Source organism: Thamnophis elegans, chromosome 17 (assembly GCF_009769535.1).
Source record: "Thamnophis elegans isolate rThaEle1 chromosome 17, rThaEle1.pri, whole genome shotgun sequence".
Taxonomy (NCBI): domain Eukaryota; kingdom Metazoa; phylum Chordata; class Lepidosauria; order Squamata; family Colubridae; genus Thamnophis; species Thamnophis elegans.
The window spans coordinates 1892308-1910748 of NC_045557.1; the positions used below are offsets into that span (position 1 = coordinate 1892308).

General features: G+C 49.6%; 2 protein-coding genes across 2 annotated transcripts; both read right to left on the bottom strand.

Annotated features, from left to right (window-relative positions):
• Window positions 1-2528: 2528 nt before the first annotated feature.
• On the bottom strand, window positions 2529-10357 carry RFX5 (regulatory factor X5). Its single transcript, XM_032234199.1, has 10 exons — window positions 9971-10357; window positions 8571-8695; window positions 7794-7827; window positions 7541-7623; window positions 7061-7180; window positions 6749-6865; window positions 6495-6576; window positions 5805-6003; window positions 5409-5497; window positions 2529-4393 (listed from the first exon to the last, which is right to left on the bottom strand). Exons 2-10 carry the CDS (start codon window positions 8681-8683, stop codon window positions 3131-3133), a joined length of 2100 nt encoding a protein of 699 aa, XP_032090090.1. The 5' UTR covers window positions 8684-8695; window positions 9971-10357; the 3' UTR covers window positions 2529-3130.
• A 2310-nt stretch (window positions 10358-12667) lies between these two features.
• LOC116520054 (methanethiol oxidase-like) lies at window positions 12668-18218 on the bottom strand. Its single transcript, XM_032234200.1, has 11 exons — window positions 18182-18218; window positions 17718-17830; window positions 16366-16551; window positions 15898-16018; window positions 15612-15794; window positions 15107-15285; window positions 14144-14222; window positions 13775-13896; window positions 13430-13522; window positions 13092-13210; window positions 12668-12830 (listed from the first exon to the last, which is right to left on the bottom strand). Exons 1-11 carry the CDS (start codon window positions 18186-18188, stop codon window positions 12668-12670), a joined length of 1365 nt encoding a protein of 454 aa, XP_032090091.1. The 5' UTR covers window positions 18189-18218.
• Between the last annotated feature and the right edge of the window lie 223 nt (window positions 18219-18441).

The following is an 18441-nucleotide window of genomic DNA, read 5'->3' on the forward strand; positions in this document are numbered from 1 at the left end:
CTTAAAACATCTGAAGAACAGAATTTGCAGACTTTGGGTGTGGCCAGCCTAGAGAAAAGGAGGACGGGACAGCAGCCTTCCTAATATTTGAGGGGCTGCCCCAAAGGGAAGGGGGTCCACTTCTTTCCCAAAGCACCTGAAGGCAGGACAAGGAGCAACGGACGGGAACTGAGCAAGGAGGGAAGCAACTTGGAATTAAGAAGGAACTTCCTGGCAGGGAGGACAATTCACCGGTGGAACAGCTTGCCACCAGAAATTGGAGGTGCTTCATCAACTGTAGGTTTTTAAGAAGGCGTTGGACTGGATAAGATGTGTTCAATCTCTATTCTGATCGATTGAAAAAAAGTTCCCAAGCCGAGTTTTGTCTGTTTGTCTCCGCACATCCCCGAGTGAGAGTGTGGGTTGGATTCAAGGGGGGGGGGGGGATCCAGTATCAACAGTTGCCAAGTGAATTGTTTGAATTTCTTCTGTTTTGAATTGGTTTCCAAGGTGGAGCTTTTGCACAATGCCCCGAGATATAGCTGGCCTTGGCTTAAGGGCAGCTAAGGCAACAAAAGGGGATTTTTTTTTTAAATTACATTTTATAACGAAAGAGAAGATAGATCTCTTGATTCGGAGAAACAGAAACAAGATAACGGTGGGGAAAATAACTTTCCCTTTGATCGGCATTCTTGCACTTTGCAGTTGGAAAGAGCAAGTCGGGAATGAGCTGAGCAGCCGCCAACGGGAAACACCAGCACTGACCTCTCCCTTAAACAAGATAGACTGCTTTAGGAAGCTGGAAGTTCTATTAGTTATTGTAGGATCTTCTCTTCTTCCAGCCCTTTTCGCAATTGTTCTACACAATCCCAAGTTCTGCTTCTTGGGCACTTGCCGTCGGTCTCCGAAGCCCGATTTTTGCAAAAGTTGCAGGAATAATTTCCAACTCATTAATTCTTCCTTGGAAAGTTGCACGCATTGGTGGTGGTGGTGGTGGAAGCAACATCCCCCATTCAAATCCCCCTTTTTCTACAAAATATCTGGGCAGGTTCCCAGTGAGGTGGCCACTGGCTTTGGGTCCTACAAACGTCAAAGGTGGGTGGGCTCTCAATGACCGATGGACTCCCAATTCTAGGAGTTGAAGCTTACGGATTGCCTAAAGGGGCCAGAATCACCCACTCTTGGTCCAGACGGGACAAAACCCGATTCTGATCAGCCACCCAGCTTTGCAGCCTCCGGGGGTGGGAGAGGAAAACAGCCAGTGTCTTTCTGAGCTTGCTTGGTTTCCAGAAGCGTCTTTTCTGCGTGTTGGAACTTGCCTGCTTCCCCCCACCCCACCCCTCGGTCCTCCAACTCGGGGTTCAGGTATCAGCCAGGAATCCAATCCCAGAGGCTTGTTTACCTTCAATCTGGCAGGCCAACCAGCCCTGACTCAGGACTCTGGAATGTATCTGCCCGGCACATAATGTCCCAAGCAGGCCTGGCTGGATCTGGATGACTTCAGCAGTCCTCTGGTCTTTTGTTCCGTTCTGTAATTCGCGTCAGCAGGAATGAAAACAGACCAGCCGTTTTTTGTTTCCCCTGGCTGGAGTCCTCATTGGAGGCTTTCACCCAGTTTTCTTGTATAATCCATTGAGGATCAGAACTGAGGAAGCTTTTCGGATGAGAAGTGAAACATTTTCAAGGAGAAACACACACACACCACAAAAAAAAGTTGAGTTCCTTTTTTTAAAAAAAAAAACACACTTTCTTCTGTCCCCCTGGGCATGTGCAGAGTTGTTTGGGGATGGGACTGGCTCCCCCAGGAACACACCAGGCGAGGGCTGAGCCTCCTCAAATCGAGAGAATTCAGTTCTGTTGAGTTTTGCTGAGGTTTTTTTTTCGTATCCTGAACTCCCGCTGGTGGAAATCCCGTCTCTTCTAGCCCCTGCCCGAGTTGTGTCAAAACGCGACACAATCACATTTTTCTTTTGTCCCATGGTTTCGTCCCATGGCTCAGTCCGGATTAGGAACGGCTGGATGGCCAACACCGTCCCAAGCGAAGGCTCAGAACTCAGCTGCTGGTATCGCAGCGACTCCTAGTGGTCAAAAAGAGGCAGTGCCTCGGCGACCGATGCAACAACGCAACTCGAGTCTTTTAAGTCACCTTGACTTGATGGACTAGTTTATGTAGCTTTCTTGGCAAGGGCACCAAAGGTTCTTTCGTTTTGACTCCCTGGCTTTCCTTGTTGGTCTCCCATCCTTGCACTAACCGGATCTTGCAAGTTCAGTCAAGTCCGGTTGAAAGGCCAACCCCTAACTGGGCTGGTAAAGAATAAAAGCATATTTTCATCTCCTGGGCTCCTAACGCTTTCCCAAAAGCCAAGTTTGTCTCTGGCCGAGGAGGAGGAGGAGGATGGCAGGCGTAGTCCCAGGCTGAAAGTGAGGGAAGCTCTTCCCTGATCAGAGACGGGAGGTGGGGAGATCCTGGCCTTCCTCAAACTTCCTGGGCCAAGCAAGAGCAGGGATTTTGTCCCAACTCGACAAAAGAAACCGAGTCCCTTTTTTTTTTTAAAGAAAACAAAAACCCTCTGTTTAACTTTATTCAGGATTTACAGACAAAGCCATGAATGGAGAAGGGAGAGGGAGAGAGGAAGAAGGCAAGCAAAGACTTCCAAACAAAATTGAGCGTGAAATGGGACGGTGGTGCCCTTTTTTTTCAAACTTCAGCTTGAAAGCGACGCAAAGCCCGAGGAGAGCAAAATCTTTGGGAAGTTGGCTGTGAAATGATTGTCTCTGAAAGACAAAAGGCTGCTGGCGTCCACAGGGTTTCCACACGCAATGCCACAGCACCCATCCCTCCCCCACCAGCCCCCTCCCAGGTGAAACATAACCCCCAAGTGTCAACATCGAAGAATGGACATTTCTCTTCGTTCTGCCTCGAGCAGCTCTTTTCCTTCTCAATATCTTGACTTTCGCAGACCGGCCCCTGTCTGAAAGCCCCCCCCCTCCCCGTTTGCATTTCCCACCTTTGGGAAAGAGAAGCATCAATGTTCAAATGAGTTTGGGTGAAAGAGCCGTGCCGGCTCATGCTCTCCCGGATTTCCTTTCCGCACGTGGGTCGGGTTGGTCTTTGGGAGTACCGTGAAGGGAAGCAGAATGGGGAGGGGGATCATCTGTGGCCTAGTCTTGTGGCGTCCGAGCTGCCCGCGGCCTCCGCCGACTTTTCGCGGTCCGTGCCAATCCGCTGCAAACGTCCCGCGGGCGCCCACGAGCTCGAGGTTGTTGGACAGTCCCTGGACAGCGGCGGACGAGATTTCATAGAAAGATCCGTGGGCTGCATGTCGGGTTCATAGCTGTACATCTCCGGCTGTTCCAGTGGCGGGGACTCCCGGGGAGCCCATCTGATGGGCGTCGGCATGAAAGGACGGGGCTTTGTGGTTCGGATGACGCTGAGGTGGTAAGGCAAGATCCTCCTGGGAGGAACCACAATGCGGTGCCTGGCCTCGAGTGGCCTTTCCTCTCTCGGCTGCGTGGGGGCTGGTGTTGGCTGTGTGGGGGCCGGTGTTGGCTGCGTGGGGGCCGGTGTCGGCTGCGTGGGGGCCGGTGTCGGCTGCGTGGGGGCCGGTGTCGGCTGCATGGGGGCCAGTGTCGGCTGCGTGGGGGCCGGTGTCTTGACCTCCAATCCCAGGGGGGGCTCTGCTTGGGAACTCTCTTTTGGAAAGTCCTGGGGGGGAGAATTTGGAGCGGCCGGGGGTTCTTTGCTAGCTGCCGGCACCACAACGGAGTCTGAATCCTCCTTGCTTTTAGACAGCTCTTTTCTCAGGATGCTGCTCTCCGCCACGGGAGGCTCATCCGGCTTCTTCCGTGGCCGGCCACGCTTCTTCTTCGCGGTCACCTCCTTGAGTCGGTCCGCCGGCCGCTTGGTGGGGCTCTTGACTTTCTGCGGCTCACCCTGGCTCCGCTCAGCTTCAGCAGCACTGGACGTTCCGCCGGCCCCACTGGAGACACTTTTGGGCTTCGGCCGGTTCTCGGCTACGGGTGGGACCGCCACGTTTATAACTGGCACCATGTTGATAACTGGCACGGCGGCCGGCTGGCTGACCAAGCTGGCGGGTCCATTCACAGCCGAGGCTAGCAAAGTGGAGGGGGGTGCCCCCACGGAGAGCGCCATCTTGACCGTTCCCGCCACCTGGTGGGTGGGGGTAAGCTTAGGAGCCAGGATGGTGTGGGGAGAGTGGACAGCCGCTGTCCCGGGAGACACCACCAAGTGGTCCCTGGGCTGGACCTGCACACGGGGGAGCAGCAAAGGCAGACGGGCCACCAAGGCGTTGACCTGCGGGCTGCTGGCCTTCTTGGGAGGAACCTCTGCCTGCTTCTTGGCTTCGCTCCGTGTGGAGGGGGCCGAGGGCTTGGGTGCGTTGTCTGGTTTAGCCTGAAATGGAAAGGTCAGAGAGGAAGGATGAAGGAGGCCCACGACCCTTAGTCTTTTCTTTTTTAAATATACTTTTTTATTTTCCATTTTCATAACATATAATCACATGTATATTATTACATAGCCAATATCCTATTTGTATTAAGTAGTAATTACATCAGTTCCTCTTGTCATCAACGCCCAGAAAGATAAAAATCCATTATTGGCTCTTCTGCTCTCCATACACCTCTTTCTTCTGCCTCTCTCCTACCTCCTTTCTTCCCTCCATCATCCTTTCCTGCTCTACTTCCCCTCCCTTTCTCCTTCTCCTCTCTCCTCATTCCACTCCTCCTTATTCTCATCTTTCCCCCTTACCCTCTCTCCTATCCCTCTCTTCCTCTCTTTCTTCTCTCCTCCGTTTCCCACTCTTCTACATCCTGTCTTCCCTCCATCATCCTTTCCTACTCTACTTCCCCTTCCTTTCTCCTTCTCCTCTCTCTTCATTCCACTCCTCCTTATCCTCCTCATCTTCCCCCCTTACCCTCTCTCCTATCCCTCTCTTCCTATCTTTCTTCTCTCCTCTGCTTCCCACTCTTCCTCTCCTTCGCTTGGTGTATTTCAGCTTCTGAGCAAACTCCATTTTGTGTTGATGGTATTTATGCTTCCATATCAATATACTTAACATATCTTAGTTTTAAAGAAAAAATAAGAGAAGACGGTATACATGTGCAATCATATTACTTTAAAATCTAACACCCCTCGTCAAGCCTAATATACATCCCTCCTTGGAGCTGATTTATACCAAGCGGTGTAGGGTTCCTGCCTAAGCCGGGGGTTGGACTAGAAGGCCTCCAAGGTCCCTTCCAACTCTATTATTCTAGAGTGAGTTTTTGTTTTAATACTAACATTTCAGAATTCCTCGGTCTGGTCCGCTCAGCCTGTCTCCCCATCTGGTGTTTGCGTTTCTCCTGGGGTGGGTAATTCCCATCCCCCGCGCACACTCCCATACACACAGATACACACCAGAATCTCGTACCTGAGGCTGCGCTTTGGCAGCATTTTCCGCGGCTTCCGGCTCGCTTTTCTTTGGGGGAGGACGCTTGCCCCATGAACTCTCGGTGTGTTCTGTAGCCAAAGACATCGAACCAAAGGAATATCAGCAATTCAGGGTTTGGGAACTATCATTGGTGCCGTGATGGGGGGCGGGGGGGAGTGGACAGCCTCCGCCCCAAAGAGGGCCCTAGAGTGAAGCCACCAAATCTCTCGAATTTGGCCCTGCTTGAAGGAGGCATCTTCCAATCACCACCCTTGAAGGGGGTCAGGACCAGGACACCAGCAAAAGGAAGCCCTCCCTCCCGCCATTCTGCAGAGGGTCAGGCTCCATTCTGGCTAAAACGCGCAGCTGGTCCCCGGTCCAGTCTTGAGCTCCCACCTGTGACCAGGGTGGCCATGACCAGGTCGGCGTGGGCCGAGCGGGAGCTGATGAGGTGCTGCTGCAGGAGGTACTGGGCCACCTCCACGATGCTGTCGAAGGAGCGCTTGAGGATCTTCTGGGCCCAGTTGCAAGTCAGGGCGCAGGCCGCCTCCACCACCTTGTCGTTGTACGGGTGGGTGGCCTCTGTTCTCTCCAGCTGCAGGGACACAGAATTGGCCTCAACCGTGGATCGACTGCCACCCACTCCCTCCCTCCCCCCCCCCGAGTCTCCTCAGAAGTGGGCTGGCAAAGGCACACAGGTGTGCACCGCAGCTCATCTCACGCCAATGGCAGGCCGTCACACGCACGTACGCACCAGCCCACATCTTCCACACGCCAGTTTCCCTCTCCCTCCTCCCCTCCCCATCCCCGCCCGGACCACCAAGCCATAAAAGTCGGGGACCGCTGCCCTAAGCCATCCAACCATGGTTGAAAACCACTCTACTCCGACTGTATTATAGCCGGGAATCCTGGAAAAGGTTACAAAAGGATCTGCTTGGAAGGGCCTCCATGGAGCTAAACGGATCCTCCAGCTGCAGGGGCAGCCCATCTCTTCAGGGATGAGGTCTGGCCGCCTTGTCCGTCTCGGTTTGATCTCCGTTCCCAGAGAGCAACAGGGGATTGGTGAGCCATCCCCACACAGCTTACGGTCTCGGGGTCTTTCAGGTCCAGGCTGGGCAGGGGAGGCATGTTGACCACCGTTTTGCGACGGATCCCACTATAGCAATATGTTGGAGGAGAATTAAGGACCAAGAGACGGGGCAGTGCTGGACATTTGGTTCCGAAGGGCCGGATGAAAAACTAGGGAGGGTGGAACCTCTTGGGGAACCCCTCCAAGGTCATAAACGGACTTCCCCCACCACTCCCTCCGCTCCCTTTCAGCATCATGGGAAAAAGGATATTTGGATTGCCCGCGTCCACCCAATCTTCTCGCTTTGATGTTGGGAAAGATCTCCCGGATGATCTTGCCAAAATTCGCCGCGCTCAGGGAGCGGCAGCACAGGTTGTCGCAATAGCGCCTGCCAAGAGAGACGAGCGGCAGCCGTGTTTTCTTCCAGGGCAGCAACCGCCGGCATGGCCTAAGCGGCCCAGGACTCTGAACCCTCCAACCCATCTGTGGGGGGAACGCCAGAGGGGTCCTCGTGCCAGAACGGCCAGACTCCCTCCCGTCTCCTCCCCCGGGGAGAGAGGCCACAGATCGCTGCACTACTCACTTGTAAGCATCGTACACGTCTTGTTTTGGCAAGCAGGTGTCGAGATACTCCTCCAGGTGGTTCCGAATCCAGGTACAGGCGTGCATCTGCTCTGCTGAATTGAGAGAAGTGAGGTCCAAACTGGGGAAAGAAAGCAATTGGATCAGAAAGAGAACCAGTACCTTTCCTTTCATCTGTTCCTCCCAGCTTTCTCTCGTCTGTCTGTCTATATTGTATCTATCTTTATCTATCTTTCTATCTAATCTATCTTTAACTATCATCTATCTATCTATCTATCTATCTATCTATCTATCTATCTATCTATCTATCTATCATTATCTATCTATCTATCTATCTATCTATCTATCTATCTTCTTCATCATATATCTAATCTATATCCCCTCTCTCTCTCATCACCCCTTCACACATACTCAGGGACCACAAAGTCTGCAAACCTTAATCCGTAGCATAACCAGAAGCTTAGGGGGGGGGGGGGCTCACCTTTTTTCTCCTGAGCTCGGCCCCGAAGGCAGCTGAAGGTACAGGTAAAGTTTGGCGTAATCTGAAAACTTCTGGACATCTTGCTGTTAGGGACAGAAGGAAGAGAGAGGGAAAGAACTGAGAATCGACGGAAAGTGAAACCCAGAGATTGAATCTTCAACCTAGTGAGCACCCCAAAAGGTTTTACCCGCCGTTTATATCCTTGCAAGAAACACCCTGAAGGGAGTCCAGGGAAAGATACCAGATTACTTACCAAGATGGAGTCGACTTTTGTCTGGACAGGCTTTCTGTTGGAAAAACAAGAAGAAGATATTTATTTTGGCAAAAATATGCTTTAAACGGAACTCAGTACCTAGAGATTGTAGCCGTACGGAATCGTTTGGGATGGAGAGAAGGTTCCAGTCTACTCCTGGTGGTCTCCCATCCCAGGACTGATCAGGTCTGCCTGCCTTTAGCTAAGGATTCACTTGGACATGCAATTTATCCAGTGATCAATCAAGGGGACCTTTTGTGATCTGAATGACTCTCCTATGTTTAATCCTACAAAGCTGCTCCTAGTCTCTAAAAATACCCCTGCAATCATCATCACCATCATCATCATTTAACAATCTCATAATCCCTTGCAGGGTGGAGTCTGGGCAACTGAATGGAACTAGCAGAGTGTTTCAATGGCCGGATGCCCTTCCTGTCGCCAATGCGGAGTTTTGTTCAGCAGATATGGTGAGAACTCCACCTGCAGCCCACCACACCACTCCTAAAAATACCCACTGCAATGATGCCTCTAATCTCTGCCAGCCTCTCCGTTCCCCCTTTCCTTCTCATTTCTCCCGGCAGGGAGTTCCACAGATCAAGCAGAACATTTTGTGGGCAAGCGCCGACTACGCCGGCCCTGAATTTAACTGCCACCGACTGCCCTGTACTGTGCCCTCCTCGCCTTCCATAACCGGGCCCGCTTGTCCTGAGTTCCTGAGACCAAAGAGAAAACCCGAAAATCACGGCGCGCGAGAGAAATACGAGACCTCCCGCTTACGAGATGGTGCTTTTCAGCTTCAGCAGCAGGGTGCAGTCGCCCTGCACATCACCCTCCAAAATTTCGCTCCCGTTTTCCATGATCTTTGCCAGCAGGCCGCTGTCGTCCGCCATGGCATCGGTGCCCTTAAACGGGAAGGAGAAAACGGCGCTGACCTTCTTAATATCCCAAGCAGGCGTTTAACTCTTTATTTAATCTTCATATGAAAACCCCCCCGGCTTCCACCCCTGCATATATATATTGCGAATTATCCTAAAAATACGAGTTCCAGGTGTAGTTATAAAAGAGGAAGCACACATTGCGATCTCCGGAACTTTAAAATATATTGCTCCCTTCGCTTTCGTTAGCCAATGCTAAACATCGTCAGAGTGTAGAAACCATTAAAGAGATACCTGCCTTTATACACTATTAATCGATTCGGCAGATATCTCTAATGGTTTTTACACTCTGACGATGTTAGCAGTGCCTAACGAAAGCTAAGGGAGCAATATATTTTAAAGTTCCGGAAATCACAATGTCTATTTCTTTTTTATACACTCGCGCACGCGTGCACACACACACACACACACACATACACACACTTAAACCTCCTTACTTTACTTGCCAACCTCGTAAATCTTGTGGCACGGAATAATAGTTTTCAATCAATGGAAGATTTGGAGGAGGGGGGCAAAGACCTTGATCGATACCCGGTATTGGGGAGTGGGGGGGAACTCGGTGGAGATAGCTCAGAACTTGAGAAAAGGGGGTCTATTTTTATTTCCTCCTTCATCTTTCCCAACGGTTTTTCTTCCCATGGGTGCGTCCCACGCACCACTGAGTCTTGAGTCTCCTGAACCTGGATAAGCTTTCTTGGCTGTGCCAGGCAAGCATCCTTTGCAACTTTCTTGGGCCCCAGGGAAGCATTTTCTGCACCCCTCGGGCAATTTCCCTGCGACGAGGAACCCTGGGAAAGCCCGTCCCCTACAGGAAAAAACTCTGGACTACTGGCAACTTGGGTGGCAATCAGTTTCCAGGAAGAGGGAAATTCAAATGCATTTTTTAAAAAAATTCTCTCAGGGAGAGAAAAGCTGCAGCCGCCTGGAAGGATAATAAAAGGAATTGGAAACTGGAAATTCCTCTTCCCTTCCGCAAAGGAGTTTTGCAATCCTGGTGTTTTTTAAGAAATGCCCTTCTCTGGGTGCTGCTTTATAAAACCCAACCCCGCCTTTTATTGTTTTTCGTTTCCTTTTCCTCCTCCTTTCGTGTCTCCCAGGAACAAACTGCGGTTTTATTTTTGTACTTTGTTCCTTGCAAAGCTTTGCAAAAAATAAAATAAAATGCAAAGCTTTGCAAAAAAAATTAAATTAAAAAAAACCCCAGCAATGTTCAGGTTCGCTTTCCGGATGGAATCCACTTACCTATTTCCTCCTCCCCGGCTTGCAATTCTTCGGCCTGGAACGATTTGCTCTCCTTTTTAGCCCGCGTGATTAAATTGCAAAAAAAGGAAAAGGGACGATTTTGTACGCCGGAAAAAAAAACAAACCACACATTAAATATAGAAGATCCTCTGGAGGTGGCTGGGACCCTCCGAAGAGTTAGCAGATCCCCCGCGTTTGCCCGAGAAGGATCCCGAGAGCAAGATCCCGGCCGCCTTCCTGCCCCGCCACGAATCTCCTCCACTTTCGGTCTCGAAATAAAAGAGAAAAAGAAAGTAGCTCTCGGGCGGGAGGCAGATTCGCCTTTTCTTTTTCCCTGATTGGCCAGCCCGTTTCAGTTCTGCCTGGATACTGGCCGGTGCTATAATGCAAATGGCTGCCTCTCGGTTTTCCACCCGGATACAAGCCGGCCGCGGCCGCCGATTGGTTGAAGGGGATGGGAAGTCTGCCTGGCAACACGTTGGCGATTGGCCGGGACGCTGTCAGTTTAGAAACGAAATAGGAAGACGGGCAAACCATTCAACGTAACAACTGTCCAAGTCTATGCCCCAACCGCTGGTGCAATAGAATAGAATAGAATAGAATATATAAAATGAGTAGAATAGAATATAATTCTTTATTGGCCAAGTGTGATTGGACACACAAGGAATTTGTCTTTGGTGCAGATGCTCTCAGTGGACATAAAAGATGATACATTCGTCAACAATCATAAGGTACAAAACTTATTGATAATCATAGGGTACAAATAAGCGATCGGGAAACAATATCAATATAAATAGTAAGGATACAAGCAACAAATTTATAGTCCTGCAATTATAAATGGGAGAAGATGGGTGATAGGGATCCTCTTACTATTATATCCTACTATTACTATCAGAAGACTAATAGTAATAGTAATGCAGCCTTAGTGAAGAGTTTGACAGTGTTGAGGGAGTTATTTGCTTAGCAGAGTGATGGCGTTCAGGTAAAAACTCTTCTTGTGTCCAGTTGTCTTGGTGGAAGAGGGTGAAATTGACCTGTTCTATGAAGCCCTACAGCACCAAAAAATGATCTCCTTGTCATCATCATGGGGGGATTGGAATGCTAAAAGTAGGAAGCCCAAAGATAACCGGAATAACAGGCAAGTTAAGAAAAGCGCTAGGCCACTCAGGTCGGAACTAAAATCCCCGATGAATATTCAGTAGAGGAATTGGATCTGACAGACAGGGGTGCCTGAAGAACTATGGATGGAGGTAAAAAAAGAAGGGAAGGGAAGGGAAAGGCCAGGGAGAAAGAGAGATGCATCTGCACCGTTAGAAGCCAAGGAGCTTTTTTCCTTCTCTGTGTAGGTTGGGACTACAGCTCCCATCACCCAGGGCCGTTGTGTGTTACAATCAAATGAAGGATTCCAAGGGTTAGGGTTAAAATTTGGTATCTTTCTCACCTTCTGAGAATTAATAGCTTCCCCCACTTAACAGGAGCAACGCAGGCTTATCGTCCAGTTATTACATATTCTTGGTGTTCTGTTTTGTTTTTCCTCCGCTTCTTCTGACCATTGTCTGGTAGATTTTCCCAAGATTTGGGGTCTCCTGCAACCCATTTTCAAGAAGCCCAGAATGAGGTGTGGGATGGTGAGATCAAGAAGGCGAAGGCTCTTAGAGCTCTGTGTGTGTGTGTGTGTCATGCTTTTATGAAAAACTAATTTTAATTTTAATTCTTTTTAAAAAATGTCATTGTCAATTTTAATTGGGTTTGGGATATTCTATTTAATTTTTTTTAACTTTTGTATTATGTGTTTCTTTTAATGTCGTACGCCGCCCTGAGTCCTTGGGAGAAGGGCGGCATATAAATCGAATAAACCTTAAACCTTAACCTGCATTGGTCCCCGTGAAAGTAGGATACAGTCTGGTAATTCAGGTGCATCCCCTCCCCAAAAGGTTTGTGCTCAACGTAGAGGAAATGTCCCCCCCCACAAACTGTAGAATGAACAATTATTTGGTTTTGGGAAAATAGGAAGAAAAGATTTTGGGCCACTCTTTGATTGATTTATTCAACTATTCCGCCTCCATCATGGTGATGGTTAATCTGAGATTTAACATTAATTATGGTCTAACTTATGGATAGAGAGCCAGTTTGGTATAATGGCTAAAAGTGCTGGATTAGACACAGAGCATGAATTGAGAGAGCCGAGGTGGCGCAGTGGTTAGAGTGCAGCACTGCAGGCTACTTCAGATGACTGTTGCAGTTCAGCGGTTCTAATCTCACCGGCTCAAGGTTGACTCAGCCTTCCATCTTTCCGAGGTGGGTGAAATGAGGACCCAGACTGTGGGGGCGGATATGCTGACTCTGTAAACCGCTTAGAGAGGGCTGAAAGCCCTATGAAGCGGTATATAAGTCTAACTGCTATTGCTATGAATTTTAATCCTGTTTTGGGTGAGGGAATTTGAACGGCCCTTCTCTCTCAGCCCAGGGAAAAAGGGGTTGGTCCAAATAAACTTCACGAGAGACACAGAGACATTGGTCAACTGGGGATCTCACTCGAAATAAAGATTATCCTCAAGAATCTGTATTGCCAAGAAAGTGATTTATTGTAATTTCTCTGGTTGCATTGGCCTGAAATGCGGAAATCTACGCTACGTTACAAGATCTTTCCGGAGTTGCTTCCCTGCCCCCTAAACACTAGCATAGCATAGCAACTTCTCAGACCCAGACATCCGATGTAGAGTCTCCTCCCGGGTAGCGCATTTCGTATGCACGAGAGGGACCACACGGCTCCTTCCCAAAATCCACCAGGAAGTCCGGATTCACGCAGAGACCCCCGTTCTCCGTGTCCACGTTGATCTGGAGCATGACCGACCCTTCCCTGCAAAGGAAGAAGAGTTTAGGGGTGGAAAGGAAGGCCTTTGGCTCGCTTACTTGGGCCTCCACAAAGTAAGAAAAGCTGATTGGGGGACTCCAGAAACGAGAAAGATTTGTGAAAATTCCAGGATAAAGGGAGAAACCACGACAAAGTAATGGAAAGTAAGGATTTCATGTAGTACGAAGAGGAGGAGGAGGAGGAGAGCACCTCCCCTCCTCCAAATTTGCAAATTTGGTATGACTGTTCGGACCAAAGACTTCGTACCTGACCATTTGTGGATAATATTGCTTGTCCCATGGCGTGCAGAGACAGTTGGTGACATAAAGCCTTTTCCCATCCAGGCTCAGCTGAAGCCTTTGAGGTCCTCCATAGACTCTCCTTCCCTAAAGTGGGAAGAAAGTGAGTGGTCCAGAAACGTAGGAGGTCCATGGAGGGGGACATGTGGCTCCTTGGTTCTAACCTGCCTCAGGAAAGACTTTTGCAGCATTTCAAGTTGTCCCACCGAGAAGAAAGAAGCCACGCTTGTCCATTGACAATTATGTCCCCCATGTTTCCTATAAGTGCCTCAAACACAGAATCCTTCTGAGGAAAGAGAGCCTCACCTGGAGCATGAAGGGATCGGGTTGGCAGTCCAGCTCTTCATCCTTCACCACAGTCACCCCACTGCCTTCGTAGATGCTGCCTCCGACGAACACCTGCAGGAGTCAAAGGAAGGGTCAGCTCAGGCCGAAGGAGAGTCTCCCCTTCCCCAAGCTACAGCCTTCCTCTGCCCAGGCTGTGGTATTTGGAAGCGGATCTATGGAGGTTCTACCGGCACATGCCAGTACATCAGGCTCAACTGGCATGCTTAACCCGAAGTCCTGGTTCTGATGGTGGAAGGAGGAACTTATGGAAGGACCCCAAGCCTTCCGCATCCTTGCAGGGCTTTTGGGTGGGTGGGAGCTCACCTGGCCCGTCAGCCGAGGGCAGTGGGGGTCGGTGATGTCGTACTGTCGGACATCGCCATGAAACCAGTTGCTCAGGTACAGGAAACGGTCATCCAGCGAAATGACGATGTCTGCGAGGAACGCTGGAGGACAGAAGGTGCCCAGGAATAAAGTCAGGAAGAAGGGAGGGTTGCTTAATTCCACAGCGTTTTCACAAATCGGTGTCTCCCCCAAAACATGCAGATCTCTCCGCCTTCAGGGCGCTCAACCTGTTCTCCTAAGATGCTAAAAATCTGAGGGTGCAAACTCCGGCGCACACAAAGGCAGAGGATGGAAACATACGTGTGAGGACAAATGCCACCCCTCCACCCTTAAATTTCATTTACTCACATGTCATTTCAGGTTGGAACCACCCGGTGACCAACTTCTTTGGAATCTGGACAACCTTCTCGGTGTCCCACGACCCATCCTGCAAAAGAGACACAGGAGGCTGGTTGGGACGTGGAAAGTTCTCCCACCTGAACAAATTTGCACCAGCCCTTCCGCTTCCTATTGTGCCCGCCTCCTCCTCTGAAGTCTTTCAAAGAAGTTTGAAATATCCCTGAAGTTTTTGAATTTCAGTTCAAAATTCAGCTTCTTCTATGGGGTCCTTGGTGCTCTCTAGATTCTGTCTCAGCCTCCTTTCCCCCTCAGTAGAAGTTAACGTAGTTCCTACGTCATAAAAAGAAAATCAACTAATGGGGCAGGGTGGCCGACTCCCTTAGGGTGATTCCCCTCCCCCTGAAAATCTCCCAGGGTCGTGTCCTGGTTTTGCAATTCTGCATTCAGGTTCCTGTTCGTAACGATTTCCATATCATGATAATAGTTTACGAATTGCAGGTAGAACTTCGACCATTCATTCATCAACTGATGTTGTGATGGTTATGAAAACAGTGAATTATGACCCCTGTGACGTGCACATGGCCATGCGGTCAAAACTCGGCACTTGGCAACAGGCATGTATTTACGGTACTTGCGGTGTCCCAGGATCAAATGATGCGTGACCTTCCCAGACTTCTTTTGAGAAACAAAGTCAGTGGGGAGAAGCTAGATTTGCTTAACGATGAAGCGGTTCACTTAATGACCATGGCAAAAAAACTTGTAAAAATCAGGTGTGACTCACTTAACAAGCATTATCACTTAGCAAATTCCGCTCCCAATTTTGGTCATAAGGCGAGGTCTACCTGCATTATATTGGGTTGTTTTACAGCTGCATTTTATCCCATTTACTCTGTATTTTATTTTAAGCTGAAGGCTAGGATGCCGGTTCTTCCTCTGCAGAGGAGGGGAGAAAGACATTCTACTGGTTTTTACCTCCTTCCTGAAAATGTGGTGCAAAGCCCCATCCAAGGCGCAGCCCACAAAGCCATGTGGGGCATCTGGGTTGTGCAGGAAGCGGACATTCAAGGGCGCAGAATCCTCCCCCAGGTCAATAGACTGGACAAGGCAGTGGGTGGTCCAGTCCCATAAGTTCAGGCGGCGTCCGTAGCGGCCTGCAGGGGAAAAGAGAAGATTCAGCTCAATTTCTTCTGGTGAGTAGCAATGCTTCCTGCTAGAAGGTACCCCGGAGGGCGTGGAGGGTTTTGCTAAGCCGTTCCTTAGAAGACTGGTTGGAAGCCTCTAAGTGGAAGCTGAGATGCCCCCTCTTGGGGAAGTGCTAGCTTTGGATGGACACGAGGATTGGCGAGATGGCCCCCAACACCCCCTCAGCGTCAACTTTCCTCAAAGAGGCTGGGGTCCCTCCCTAGGTTGCAGTGCAGGCCCCCTGGATTTTGAATTCCAATGTGCCATAAGTCCGTTTAGTTCTCTGGCATCTCACCTTTCTTTAGATCTTCAGGGTTGAACCCATTCAAAAAGAACTTGGGGGCTCCAGCTTCAGTGCTGACTAAGATGTTATGCCTTGGTTTGAAGGCGAAATCGAATCCAAATGGAGCTGCGTCCCCGGGGGGGTTCCAGGTGCCTTTCACTTCCCATGATTCCACATCCACAACAACAAATCCGCCTGTGATTGGGGTGTGCAGGGAGAATGCAAATTAATTCAAAAAGATGGAGGTGACTCCCAGGAAGTCTTGGCTGAAAGGGAAGAAAAAGCTGCCCAGGGATACCTTTTCCATTGCCGTACAAGTCCCCTAAACAGGCGATGACGACGTCTCCGGGGGGCACAAAGTGTGCCGTGCGTAGTGAAGCCATGTTGGTTTTACAGAAGATCTCCTTAGGATCAATCACCTGTCAGGGGGGTTGGGGAGCGGGAGAAAAAAAAAAACATTAAAAACTCTTGCATTGTAATTCTGCTTTCCTTCGTTCCACCTCTGCAAATGGAAACCCTTTCCAACCAGGGGTGGGTTTCTGCCGGCGTTACTGCTGGTTTGCTGTGCACGCGATTTGCAGGTGCAGTTGCCTGTAAATAAGTCTGCACATGCGCAGAACATTAAAAATGTAAAAAAAACAAACCCACAGCAACCAGGGAACCGGTTCCGGGGCGTGGCCAGCCTGCTGTCCCTACCGATTCGGTGACCCATTCGCAATTTCCACCCACCCCTGTTTCCAACGCACCCTTTTGGTGGGTTGCCTACTTTAAACATGCAGGGAGCTTGGGGGTCAGTCCCGGTATCCACAATATAAACCCGTGACGATTGGAAACTTGGGAGGACCAGTCGGTTGCGTTTCTTGGTGGGGTCTCCAAAGCAGCTGCTACCAGTATTCCAGGATGTGCAGTGAAGCTCATCATTAATACAGGGCATCTGCAGACGGTGGATAACCTGGTGGGGAGAGATTGGGTTGGCAGAAATTAAAGAAGCATTATTTATCTCGTCAGCTGCAGTTGGGTTTCTCCGTGTGATTCCCAAGAGTTTGGGATTTGCACATGTCTTTGGAGGTGGAACATCACTCGTGGAATGGAATTTTGTTAGAAAAGCCTGTTCGGCTTGGCAGGAGAGCCCCGTGGTTATGGATTGGCACATCTCTCCCACTTACAACCAGCAAGCAGAACCTCACCAACAGGTGGGCGTCTTCTGAAACATACAGAATTTTCCTCCCCTTCCCAATTTTTTATGCACCCTCAGCGCAACAGTGCTCTACCATGCCAACCCTTGGCATCGGGAGCCACAGGCATGCTGAGGCAAGGAGCCGAATTCATTGCATCTGTGAATGCAAGAGCTGGCGCCTGAGCATCGCCTGCTTCTTTTGTGGATTGTGAGCACGCCCAGTGCGTGATGGCATAGGAGTTGTGGTTCCAGCTTTTAGGCTTCCCACAGCTCTCATAGTTCCAGCCTCAGCTGTGCCTATGCATAGGTGCCTGTGCATAGGCGTAACTGACCATGACTCTGCTGACACAAAAATGTGTAAAAAGGCAGATCTGCCGGAGGATACTCATTAGGAACAGAACGACTGGAAGCAACCCAGATGTTGTAAGCTGCTGAGCTGGGCTTAGAACAAAGGATTCCCTTAATTTGATTTAACTTAATTATTTCCAGCTTGATTTTATTATTCTAGGCATTAGTAAAAAGTATCTTAGGAGTTGAAAAGATATCTGAACATGTTGGAAATAATGCAGATTGTCCTCCAATTGCAGCAACAATTGCGACGTCAAACCCGCTTCCCTCAGGGAGGGAAGCGGTCATTACGTGAACTATTAAGTAGCTATTTCCCTAAATTACTTCAATTCCAACCCCTCCGGTTTCAGTCCTTAAGCGATTTCCTAGGTTGCTAAGATGGAGTGAAAGCTGCCTCTGAGTTCAGCTCCTCTCCCTGCGCTTCTGAAACATCCTTCAGGTTTTATATCTCTTTGGAGCACGAAAGCAATGTTTTATCTTCCACCCCATCTTCCACCGGCCCAGAGTTGGAACGCAAGGTATTAAACCTGGCCCAAGAAAAAGGAAACCGAGCAAGCGTCCCCATCTTCCCGAAGGAATAAGTAACCCCATACTTGGCAAAAAGTGGGAGATTCAGGGTCAACATCCACTGTGGCAAGATAATCCGGCATCTGGGTCCCTGTTCCAGTCAGGATGCAAGTCACATATATCAGCCTCTCTCGGGGACCTGGAGGGAAACAATTCACATTTTAGGATCCTGGGCCTGAACTGTAAAATGGTTTTGTCTGAGCTACAACTTGCTAGACTTAGTACATTCGCCCATCCTCTTAAAGTTGATTACTGGATTAACTTGCGCTATGGATTGAATCATTGGTCAAGGGTCTTGATATCAGAGTCGACGTACTAGGCCAAATGGCTCAACTACTTTGTTAAAACTTGTTCCGCATGCCATGCTTCAGAGGAGGCAGCTTAATACTATGAAGCGTGAGCTCCCACCTCATCTCTGCAGCTCTGCCTGGGCTCAACATCCATTTCCCGGCTATGCTCTCTAGAAAAGGAGAGGCTCACCCCTTCTTACCTCTCATGGCGTCCAAGGGCGTTGGATATCCAGGGCCTGGATAGCAACAATCTTCTATTGCTTTAAAAAAGAGAAAAAGATTTAGCTCCTTGGCATCACCAAGGAGACGTGGGTGCTCTAAGGAAGGTTGCGGACAGGTGGAGTTGGGAAATAAGTCTTTGGGGATGGATTGACTTCCAACCTTTGCTTGGCATCTTTGAAGGTTTCTTCTCCGCATCTCTGGCCCGTTGCTTGAGCATTTTGTTCTCTCTCTTTTGCTC

What these genes read in the sequence shown, in the direction of transcription:
- RFX5 (XM_032234199.1), bottom strand. Translation starts at nt 8,683, where the DNA reads ATGGCGGACGACAGCGGCCTGCTGGCAAAGATCATGGAAAACGGGAGC. An exon ending in CCGAGCTCAGGAGAAAAAAG is followed by an intron (nt 7,181 to 7,540) that starts GTGAGCCCCCCC and finishes TTCTTTCCCCAG; the next exon opens with TTTGGACCTCACTTCTCTCA. An exon ending in GGTGGACGCGGGCAATCCAA is followed by an intron (nt 6,577 to 6,748) that starts ATATCCTTTTTC and finishes TTCTCCTCCAAC; the next exon opens with ATATTGCTATAGTGGGATCC.
- LOC116520054 (XM_032234200.1), bottom strand. An exon ending in GCCCTCGGCTGACGGGCCAG is followed by an intron (nt 13,523 to 13,774) that starts GTGAGCTCCCAC and finishes TGACTCCTGCAG; the next exon opens with GTGTTCGTCGGAGGCAGCAT. An exon ending in CCGATCCCTTCATGCTCCAG is followed by an intron (nt 13,211 to 13,429) that starts GTGAGGCTCTCT and finishes TTCCCACTTTAG; the next exon opens with GGAAGGAGAGTCTATGGAGG.